The 12,044-nt window shown below is 39.5% G+C and overlaps 1 protein-coding gene across 9 annotated transcripts in view; it reads left to right on the top strand.

Annotated features, from left to right (window-relative positions):
• LDB2 (LIM domain binding 2) overlaps positions 1-6,900 on the top strand; it is a 215,123-nt gene extending 208,223 nt beyond the window's left edge. For 5 of the 9 annotated variants that reach the window (XM_066185503.1, XM_066185501.1, XM_066185504.1 and 2 more), the window contains one exon: positions 5,616-6,900. In XM_066185503.1, the coding sequence (XP_066041600.1) occupies positions 5,616-5,846 (231 nt within the window). In that variant the 3' untranslated portion in view covers positions 5,847-6,900. Of the gene's footprint in view, positions 1-2,789; positions 2,933-5,580 lie in introns of all 9 variants that reach the window. The other 4 variants (XM_066185506.1, XM_066185507.1, XM_066185505.1 and 1 more) reach the window with 2 other exon arrangements.
• The last annotated feature ends 5,144 nt before the right edge of the window (positions 6,901-12,044 follow it).

The following is a 12,044-nucleotide window of genomic DNA, read 5'->3' as shown; positions in this document are numbered from 1 at the left end:
GTAAATAAAGTACAAAGTTTTGTCTTTTTGCCAGTCACTTGCACTCTATTGTACCCATTTTCTCTTATGATGGTGGGATAAACAGTGGCTTCTGTGATTCTGTTGATTCTCAGGCTACTGATTGCAGACCTTCATTATCTGTTGTCAACATTACTCTTCTGGCCCAAGTCCCTTGTTTAATGCCTTTTCTATGTATTACTTATTTCCTACATTCTTAACACAAATGCAGTTATCCAGTGTGCCCCATGACTGCACCACACAACTCCTTCTTAGGTTGGCCCATTGCTTGTCCAGTGATGCTTTTGACCTAAATCCTGTAGGTGCTGAGGCAGTACACTGTAGTGTGGCGAAAGTAGAACTAAGTGCTGCTAAAGTCAGTCCAATAGCACAAATACAAGAAAGGTTTTTCTCACCAAATGTTTCCTTTCTCAGGCTTTCATGCGTGCAGTCTCAGTACTCCCAGTGCTTCCCATAGATGCATTGACTTGTTTTAGTGCATAGAGAAAACAGACAAGACAGGGACCCAGAAACTGTAGTCCACTCAGATGCTTTAGTCTCAGCTGATGCCAGTAATTTAAACTTGGATCTGTTCATATTCTCAACCACATCTGATCTTTGGAAGGCTCGTTGGGTGGAAACTGGAGTAACCAATATCCACTTTCCTCTAGACAAAGAGCAAAGATGGGTAAGAGTCCTTCTGCGACCTGGCTTTCTAATGTTAGCCTTCCTATCATTTTAAAGAAATTAATTACCTAATTTGGGTGTGTCAGTCTTACCTCTTACATGGTACTAATAATTTCTTGTAGTATTTGAAGCTAGAGGCAATATTTTCCCAAGTCTTTGCTCAGTTTTCAAGCCTTCTTACTGGCTAAAATCATATTCCTTAGCATTTGTCATATTCTTCTGTTTCAAATTAAACTTTTTTGAAAGCCCAAACCTTTGTACTGTAGAGCAGTGATTTGTATGTGGTGATCTGTGGATTACAGGTATGAGCAAGGTCATCAGAAGGGGTCCATACAGCTATTTTCACTTAAATATCACACTCTGTTAAGTTTAATTAAAACAGGGCACATTGATCCATTTTCATATATTTGAAACTAGATAGCAATCCACAACTCTAACAAACTATAAGAACCATTGTCTATGCTGCTCCCGGTCATCACCACTGAAATTAATAGGTGGAATTTGCTTTTATTTACTAATGAAGATCCCGTTGAGTGTAATGCTGTAACCATGAACCCAGTGAAATATCATGTATTGGAAAGAATAAAGCATCACTACATGCCACTGAGTAAATGAAACATTCTTTGTTACATTCAGAGTCTTAAGTAGAACCTCTGTGCACTCTTTAAGCAAGTTACATACCTCAATAATCTCTCTTTCTCTCTTTAGCTCTCTGTAAGCTCCTCAGAAACCAAATCCATAAATAAACCTGCTAATGTGGAAGGGAGAAATGCAATCTCTTACGTGTTTCAGAAACGGGGTAGGTTTAGGTGGTTTGTAATGGATGTTGTAGAACCAGAGCTACAGTTCCAGGGCCAGAGATTAGTGTCAGAAATTATCCCATGCCTCAAAACCGTGCAATTCAGAATTTAGTAGTGAGATGAGAGAGAATAACTTTGTTTCCAGTTTTTGTGCTTTAGGAAAAACATTCCAAACAAGAACAGAATGTCAAGTTAACAGTGAGAATTATGATGAGATGTGAAAGATTTTTGTCTGGGAAGTGTTTACTCTGAAACCCAATTAAAATGACAGTTTTGTTTCTAAAGTTCATTTCAATACCAAAGTTCAGTCTGATGTTTTTTCTCATGGAAGCAGTGACCATTATGGGTGTGGGCAGCAGTGGGGCTCTCAGTCATGAATAATTTTTGTGCCAAGGGGCTAAAAGTTCAGGTTTTGAAATAATTACCACTCACACAATTCCATAAGAAGGAAAGCAGGAGGAGGAACCCTTCTTCTTTTGACTTAGCACTTAGAGGTATGCTAGCTGCTAAAACTAGTGCAACTTTCAGTCCTTGGAGGATGAGATGTGTTTGAATGATATATTTGAGAGTGCCAGGCATTTCTAATTACCTTAGGCTTGTGAAGCACTGTTTGTCTACTTCTGGGGGCTGTGACAACAGAGCTATGAACCTATCACTGTAACACACTGAGCTAGGCTACGTATTACCAGCAGCAAAGATGGCAGGCTCAGGGACGGGGAATTTTACATGGCCCACCAAATATTTTTTTACCTCCAAACTTCACTAAGACGTTTAGACATAGGTTGACCCAAGTTAAAAAGTGTAGTCACTTAACTGGGCAGGGCAGAGCTAAATTTTTAGGCTTGGTGTAAAAAACAGATGAAACCTAGAAATGACCAGTCTATTAAACAGAAGTGCTTGCATTTGAGTGTTGTGTGAAGTGATCTCTGTGTATAGTTTATATGCATCAATTTAAGTTTGGATGGCAACTAGGGTTATTACAGGATGAAAGGTATGATATACATGAAACCTGCTTTTGTGGTTATATTATAAAATACTACATTTCTATCACATAATGTAAAACAACCACTGCTTTATTTACAGTGCTTCACTACAACCATATTTTACTATCATGAGACATTCCTTGACCAAAAATGTTGTTTCTAATCACAGAGTAAGTTAATAAGATTGAGTGACTACAGTCTAAATCTTTTTTAAACTAATTTAGTCAAATATGTGCTACCATAACTAGGCCATAGCAGTGTGTGCTGCCATGCAAGAGACTAGGGTTTAATTCTTGGATTCTGCTTCTCACTCCATGAGCAGGAGCTAGGAGCACTCCAGAGCTGCAGCCTCAACCCTGGGAGGGATGGAGCCTTGTGTCATTCAACAGCAGTGACCCCCACTGGCCAATTTAAGGAGAAGCATTGAGGGGCTCTAAAAGGAGTCACTTCCAGTCCTCCTCAGAGGTTGGTGGTCATTGCACGGGATCTAGTGAGTGGAGGTTCAATGGGGTGCACTTGGTGGGGTCTTCAGCTTTCAGTCTGAGGAGCAGAATCCTCTGGGGAGGAAACAGCATGTGCGCTTCCTGAGACACTACTTTTGCCTGATATAGCTATAAGTGGCAAGATTGTCAAGAATTTTTTTTTCAGATGTCCTGTAACAAATGCTGTGATATCTATCTTTTAAATAGAATGAGGGAAAACTCCACTAACCTCAATATAATTGTAGTTCAATTCCCAGAGGGAGAGGGAGAGAGTCAGTAGCAGAGAGGGAAATACAAGTGCAAACTGTTCTCCCAGTGGGAGTCATTATACAAAAGGAATAATATTTGCAATGAACCTGAGAAATTAGAGCTGGAAATACTTACAAGGTCATTGAACATCTCCCCACTAATGCATGAACGTTTCCTGCCACAGACTGAGATTTTTTCCCGGCCTAGTGTTAGGTGACCTGAGCAGTAAAACTAGCACTGTTCCAGTGGGATCATTAATCCTCAGCCTGCCATTATCAGGAACAGGAATATTGTCTTAGCAGTGGGGATTACATTTTTGTTTACTTGATGCCATCTTAGTACCCTAGTCTACATCTCCTCAGATTGGCCTAAAGTGATTGTCTTCCTTTCAGCACTTGCAGCTGTTAAGCATATTTCCCCTCCCAATCATTTGGTGGATGTAACACACATTTAATTCTTTTACATGGCCTCCCAAGCCAGCTGTTGTAGCCCCACAATGATTTTTGATGCGCTTGTCCAAGTCTCATCTGAGTCGCTGACCTCTTGCTGGTGTGGCAACAGAGAGAACTTGAGGCCTGTCCTTGAGAATGGCAAAGTAAAAGGAATTGTTGCCGTCTCGGTCTGTGATTCTGTTTCAGCCACTGTGGTCCTTTTTGCCTGCCATATAACACTGCACACTGGCACCCAACTCACTGTCCTCTGCCAGGTCTCTTTCATCATTAATGCTCTCGCAATACAATGGGATCAGGCCTGGTTCAGCAGTGCACACTATATATTGCCTGTTATTTAGAGGGATGGTATAAATTAGAATAAACTTTTGCTTATGAACACCTTTCTCTTTTAAACCTCTATGTCACAAAGCTGTGTGTGAGTTTTTTTAACCAAATATGTTATGGATATATGGAGTAACAAAACAGAGTGAAGGAGAAATAATGTAAAAATTTTCATACACTCACAAATTTTTTACATAGCAGAGGCTGAAAATGTGACGCAAGCATTCTTTTCTAACATGCGAGCCTTTGCTGAGGGATATTGAGAAATAGTATAAACACTTGCAGGCAATAATTTGTATTGTTTTCTGGTGAAGGAACTAGATATCTGATTAAAAAGAAACCTTATTAAAGGCAAACATTTGTCTTCTGTTTGCTTTTAACATTCCTAAGAAGGAAGAGATCCTTTAAAAAAATGAATCCGTTGTTCACCAGGATTCTTGGAAGGGCTTGTTAAATCAGCAGGGACAAAGCTACACATCTGGAATTACTGCACTTCTACCAAGCACTACCCGATGCCCTGACACCTGAGCTGCATGAAAAGATGCATCCCACATATTTCTTTAGCTGTTAGCACAACAGCCTGATTCTCTCCCTTGTACAGAGAGAACAAGAGAGCTCTCTGGCTTTGCACCTTTGCTTTCCAATCTCAAGTTTGCACCTTTCTATCCCATGCTGCTTAGGGTTTTTGCAGCAAATCTGTGATGCACCGGAGTACAGTAGGCGGTTTACTTGTTTTCATGGAAGGACAATTTGTACTTAAAGCAGTGATTAGATGAATTCTTTCTTTCTTGCATGCTTTAGTTTCTGATGAGTACTAGCTTCATCAGTGTAATTATAATTAGCACTCTTCATCTTGCTTTTACGGTACCAGCTGGACAGATTGGTCCTCTTACTGCACAGATTGGCAGCAGGGTTGCCTACATGGAGTTAGGTGACAGGCACCATGAAATAACAGATGGTAAATTCAGGGCTTGTTGGCAATCAGCAGGTTTTTGCTAATGACTTAATTAGCTATGCAAATTGTCAAATCAGTGTGAACATTGTTTTTATCGAAAACTTTACCTAAATTAATTACCATAATTAAGTAGCAGAATGTCAAGTATATTGGATGCGTAAAAGGGCTTGGCTGGCTATGGATAAGAGAGTTACCATCTTTATTAGAGTGCTGTGCTCCATGTTTGAGAAGTCTGAGCATAAGAAATGTGGTTTCTTTTAAACTACTTTTAAAATACGCGTATCACCAAGTTCCAACTGAGATACACCCTGGTGCCTTTCCAAAGAAAATGGCTCAGGAAGGATTTACTGAATAAAGGCTAAATATTTCAAGGAGAAGTTTAGAGGCAGCTCCATAGCCTGTTTATTTGCTTAAAATCAGGCATATTTTTCAGCCTACCTGCTTTTCAGTTCTGGGGTTTCTGAGATCCAGAGCCACGAGCATGGGGCTATAGAGATGTGTTATAATTTTTAATTAAATTAGAAATAAAGTGTAAGCCTCTCTCCTTGTTCCAACTGTGTGGGAACTTTTAACTCTGTTATTCAAATGTCACAAAGTTAAAGAGATGAAAATTCTCTAACATAATTTTTTTAAGTTGATTTTTTCTCTCTCAAGGTTTCCATATAACAAATATTGGGTGCTGTTCACAGGATGTGATGGTGGTAGGAGAACCAACTCTGATGGGAGGCGAATTTGGGGATGAAGATGAAAGGCTTATCACTAGATTAGAGAATACACAGTATGATGCAGCAAATGGCATGGATGATGAAGAAGATTTCAACAATTCACCTGCACTGGGAAATAACAGCCCATGGAACAGCAAACCTCCTGCTAACCAGGAGACTAAATCTGAAAACCCCACACCACAAGCTTCCCAATAGGTTATTCTGCCGCAGTGCCCACTGCAATGTATCTCAGTGGGTTATTAATTACCGTTTCACAGCATTCTTCAAAATAAAATTTAAAATAAACACCTTTCAAATGATACAGTATCTATTTCTAAACTAAAGCTATCCAACTTTTTCGTTATGGAAATCTCTTGTATAAGCTTCCATATTCATTCCTTGGAAGTACTGTCATACAGCTAGATACTGGCACTGACCTCAATTAAAATAATTGAAAATTAAACAGCATCTCATGGCAAATTTCTGACAGTGCATTTTATTGGAAGGGATTGTTTTTTTCCTCATCAAACAATGGCCATATTTTAACAAGTCATCAGTGCTCAGGATCTCATTAACATAACTATGTAAAACTTTTTACAATTGTAATATATTTTCTGCTTTTCAACTTGCACCTGAAATTTCTTGTTTCAGAAAAAGATCAGCTTTTAAGGAAAAGTAATTTAAAGTAACTTTTCTTCATCCTTTAACTTTTCTTTCATCAGTTAACCATTTAAAGGATCCAGCATTTTTAATTTACATTTAGCTGATGCCAGTAGATACTCTATCCATCATTTAATAAAAATACTGAAACAAGAAATGTCTTTTTTTCATCAAAGACATGAGAAATATTTTTATGTGGAAAAAGACACCCAGTCCTATGAGAGTTTATGCTTTGTAAAATTGCTGTCGATCCAGATATTTTAAAGCCATGTAATCCATTAAATTTGTGGGCAGCTTAATAAATCTAAAACTTTTGTGTTTTTATTATTGTATCTGAGTTGGCTTTGTTGTTATTTCTTTTCATAGTATATTTCTTGTATAATATTTTTGTAAAGCCCTCATTTTTTGTTTTACTTTTTTGTTTTGTTTTGTTTTTTATTCCAGTGTATTTATGTGAAACTTTATAAAAGAAACTAATTTTTTTCATTTACATATTAATATGTTCAACTCATCATGTAAAGACACAGTGAGTCAGTGTGTTATATGATACAACTGTATTTTATGTATGCTTTGCCAATAAGTGTGCCAATAAACTGTGTTAACAAATGTGCTCTTACACAGTGCATTTAAAGTTCCTTATATACACAACATGCACACCCGTGTTCAGGATCATGCACCAGGGATTTCTGGAATCAGTGTTTCTCTGCATTACAGTCTTTTTCCAGCTGAAGGGAAAGCCTATGGTTAGGTGTGGATCGCTTGCAGCTCAGTTTGTTTTGATGCTCTTTTTCTAACAACAGCGATGTGCAGCACCACAGGTGAGTTACAGCACTGAGGGCCATGTGTGGGGGAGTGCAGGGCATCCAGCCAGAGAAGCTCCATCCTGAACTTTGCATCCCTTGCCTTCCAAGGCCAGGGCTTATTGGAGCAGGGATTTCCACTCTGCTGAATTCTGTCTGATAGCTTTATGAGTCCCTCAACTGGTTTATGGGATGATTTTAAAAATCCTCCTTTCTTTGCTTTGCTCTCATATCAATGGTTCACGAGTGCTAGCGAAAGCCCTGGAGTGGTGCAGCCGCTCTGAGCACAGCCCAGCCTGCAAAGCCCCTCGGCTGAGCTGGAGGACTGAGGCACAAGCCCACGTGCCCAGGCACCTGGGACACCCTGCAAGGAGCACCCTGAGAGTGGCGAACACAGGAGGAACTGTCAGCAGAGAGATGCTGAGTCTGCACGATCCTGCCTTTTATGCAGGGGAGTGGTGTTTTGTTCTTCCCTGGAACTCTACTTTCAATATTGCTGACATTGTAAAGCAGCTGAAGAACTCCTTGGTTTTTTCCTGAGTGACTGTGCAGATACCCAGAAGCCAGCCTAGGGAAATGTGTCTCCTTAGCATATATACATATTTTTTTAATCATGCTTTTGCTGGATGTGATTCTGCCATACAGGTTTGAAACCACCACTGCAGGAGGAATACAAGGCAAAGCACCCTGTGTGGCCACTTGGGTCTTGGTGAAGGATAGCTCCCTCCCTCCCCCAGGAACCAGCCTTAGCCCCTGACCTGGGCCCATGCTCTTGCAAAAAAAATCCTTTTTCAATGAATTTTGGCACCTATTGTACTCCTTGGGGGAAGACAGCCTAAAAGACATTCCAGGTTCTAGAGCACAAAGGATATCAACTATAGAATTTAAAACTAGCTAAATAACAAATGCAGATTGCCATGCTGCTCCTTCATTACACTTTCAGAATGTAGGAAACTTTAGTTTTATCATTCAGTGACTATATCAGCCCTGATTTTTCCATGTAAATAATTAATTTCACAGTATATTCCGTTAAGGGATCTCTGGCTTCTATATAACCGCTACAACATTACAATTATACACTGTAATTGTAATGTTCAAGACCACTAATCATTCATATTACATCTACATGAGAACACTCTAAAAGGCATTCCTTATTATTAATCTTTCAAGACTGGCACTACTATTTCAATTTTTAAAAGATTTATTATGTCATATTACTCCTGTTGTTTCAGTAAATAAACACAGGAATGTTTGAAAAATGGGCAACAGACTCCTTAGAGAGCTGTCCTTGAATTAATCTCCAAGGACACTTTCTCCATATCTCCTCAAAACCCTTGTCTACAAGCTATCAATCCACCCCATTGTGATTAGGGTGAACAACAGACACAGCTAGCTGATTTTATTTATTCACTTACTTATTCATAAAAGAAATGTCTAAAATGGGCCAGCTCGAGGAAGTGGTTGAGATGGACAGCAGCTGGACACACAATCTCCTCACCGCTGCATCCTTCACTCCCGTGCCCCAGCTGCTGCGTGGGCTTTTCATTTCATGTTTGAAATGACATGGTAGACTCAAGACAGAGCCTGTGATCCCATTTCTGATCCTAAGAGCTCATGCCCTATCCTCATGAATGCCCCCCACGGGTTGAGGATTAAAGAACAGTGATCACATGAACTGATGGATTTTATGGCTTGCGGTTGGGGGTTGTCATTAAATGACGCTGCGGCTTCCATGTGCTCTGTGACTGCCTGGCACAGAGCAGTGGGAAAGGTGAATAAACACCACAGGTGAGTTGAAGCAACAGGTTTGTAAGAGCTGAGGTTGCAGACTGAAGAATGAAAGCTGGAAACCAATAGTTAATTTTACTGTAATCAAATTTCACCACCTACCAGAACATTGTATCTCACAGAATTTGGAAGGAAATAATGTTTTTGGCACTTCCCCCTGGGGAGCACTGAAGCGATTAAAAGGAGGAAGGAAACTTATCTTATGATGTTGAAATACTTTCAGAAAGAAAGCACTTGTTTGTTTTAGCTAAATGGAGGGAAATACTGGCCCTGAGAAGTGCCCGTGCAAATCAGAGGGAGGAAATTCCAGGAGTTTACTTGGAAAAGCTGAATCACAAAATTAGTAAAGTGACCGAATATGAACACTGGTAACCAAGCTGGTTGCTGTTACAAAGAACCAAAACCATGCAAGAGTCATAAGCACTGGTGGGTTTTGATTGTTTTTTGAATTGCTTTGTTTGTTCGGAGTATTCTTTGAATTGCTTTGTTTGGGGATTTTTTTTTTTTTGGGGGGGGGGGTGGTCTTTGTTCAGCAAAATCCATTTCTTAGAGAAATGGACTGTCGTGAGTCACCAGCTAGTCTTACCAGCTGCCCCTTGTGAGAAGATCTCAGTTCCTAAAGCACCTTCTTTCTTTCTTTTTCTTCACAACAAGCAAAAATAAGCAGTATTTAAAAATCTGTTATCTGTTCAGAAAGCAGGTTTTCTCAGGTTTCATCATCTTTGCATTGATGTGTATGGGTCTAATAATGTGTTAAGAGAATTCAGTTTGGAGGGGACTTTGGGAGGTATAACTAGTATTTGCATTCTTTCAGCATCACAGACCTCTGTGAAAGTCATGACTAATTTTTAGCCTTGGTCCTGGAGAAGTTACTGCTCTCAAACATTTGGGAAGTAACCAACTTGCATCCTCAGGGAGCAGAGCAGAAGCCCCCCATACCAGAGAGCCGAGGATGCCAAGGATGATCAGTTGAAGTGTGCAGGAAGACATAGGGGTTAGAGGGGGGAGGAAACTTCCAAAGGGAAAGGCAAAATACTGAACACCACTGGGTGTTCTCTAACACCAGGGAGGAGAGAGACTCCCTACCCAGCCATGGCTGCAAAACACCATTAAAGGAGTCTAAATGATAGAACTGACTAAATTTTGCAATTTCACAGCCTCCATGAAAATCCCATTTTAGCAAAGACAGGATGAAAGAGAAAACATGAATGATTGATATTGAAGGAAACCCAGTTTGTGTCTAATATATCCTGGAGAAACTGCTAATGGAAATTGAATAGTCCTGAAAATATTTCCTGAGACTGCAACTCTGATCAAGTAGCCCTATGGTGATATATTGCATGTCCAAATTAAAGCTGCCCTGGGGCACATGTAACCCCAGAAGCTGGTTTTACTGAGCAGGACTGGATGATTTGTATGTTTTTTCTAGCTTTCTGACAGCATATTTTTATACAAGGCTAAGGCCTGAATCTTCTACTATGTAAGAGGAGGTACTGAATATTTAACATCCCATAGAACTGATGTTACTCCAGCAAGTCATTATGCTCTATTAGGAAACTTGGTGGTACCCCAGCATTGCAGAATGGCAGATGGTACCTTTAGATAGAGAGTCACTTATGGAAGTCTCTAAATTTATGGACCATACTCATACATTTCTTGAGAAAATATGAATTTCCACTGAATGCTCACTGTATTAAAATCTGTTCTAATTTACCATGTTATTTTGACAGCAAGTAGTATCAATTCTTTAAAGGGGAGAGGTTTTATTAGAAACAGTGATAGAGCAATCTAACTGTAAAAGCATTTCTTCCATGACACTGTGAATCACTTCTGAAATAAAAGAACTTTATCCCTCACATCAAGAAATAATTTTTAATGGGTCTATGGGCAGTCTTAATTCATAAGCACATTTTAAAACACCATTATGCACTAAAGATGACATCAGGAAATAATTCACTTATGCATACAGAATCAAAAACTTTATAAAAAGCATCCATCTACAACAGAGCAAAAACACTCCAGCTGCCCAAGAAATTCCCAATTCTTTTTCCATCAGTTTTACAGGGATCAGGATGAGATGGATCAGCTTTAGTTTGAATAAGATACTGAATCCATCCCTGATAATTTGTGTTACAGGTTACTGCACATTAGCAAGGGAATGTGCTTCACCAGATAAATGCCCATGCAGTGTTCCTCCACGCCTGTTGGACAACCAAATTCAGAATCCTTTAGGTCAGTGCTTGTGGCTGGAGTCCAAATTTCTTCAGGTTCATTTTCTTTTTTGTTCTGTCAGTTGTTGTGGGGATTTTATGAGGGTGGGGATTTTTAATTTGGGGTCTTCTTTTTTTTTATTATTTTTTTTCTTCAATCTGTACAGTGCCCTATGAGCACTTCTCAAATGTCCAAGACCATATCAGTGGGAAGGTGACATGCAGAGCTCATGTTAGAATGTATGTGTAGCAGTATTTTATGTTATGTTAAAAGAAACTGCATGATCTCTGGAGATCCTCAAATTGTGTATCACCCCAGCTTAATTAATAGCTCTGTCTCAAGAACTCTGAATTCATCTAAGTTGCTTTGTATAATTTTGTATTGAACAGCTGTAATGTATAAGGTTAGCATCTCCTTTGTAATGCATTAGGAGACATTTTAGCAAATGCTTGATATAAAGGAGGCATTTAACACTCCTTATCGAATTCAACTGCAACTCTCATTTCATCACATGAAGTTGCATCCTCCCTGAGTAATCTCCTGGGGGGTCTGAGTACTGAAAAAGCTTTTAAGAGCTGGTGTTTGGTGCTTTCAGATGCTGGGGATTTTTTTTTTCCATTCTATTTTCTTCCATCTCTCTTTGATAGCTTATGAAAATTTGTTTGTCATTTTTCACAAAGTTTTTAACTTTCCATCTTCTTCTGGCCATGTGCAGAACAGAACACAGGACTTGCATGTGTTCCACACAGACAAACCCATCAAAACCAAGGTGGGTTGTTCCTGGCTTGCCAAGAGAGATCAAATTCAGCCGACAGAAGGTGTGAAATTTAGGAACTGTGATCAATACTGGGGCTTGTGTCTGTCTTTGACTGCAAACTCCATTCTGAAAGGGAATTTTCAGTTGTTTTCTTTGAAATCTCCCCACCAGGTTAAACTCATGTTCCAAAGGGTGATA

The sequence above is a fragment of the Chamaea fasciata genome, unplaced genomic scaffold (assembly GCF_029207755.1).
Source record: "Chamaea fasciata isolate MVZ Bird 193981 ecotype frontalis unplaced genomic scaffold, bChaFas1.0.hap1 SCAF_6, whole genome shotgun sequence".
In the NCBI taxonomy this organism is placed as follows: domain Eukaryota; kingdom Metazoa; phylum Chordata; class Aves; order Passeriformes; family Sylviidae; genus Chamaea; species Chamaea fasciata.
This window is presented reverse-complemented; position numbering and strand designations above follow the sequence as displayed.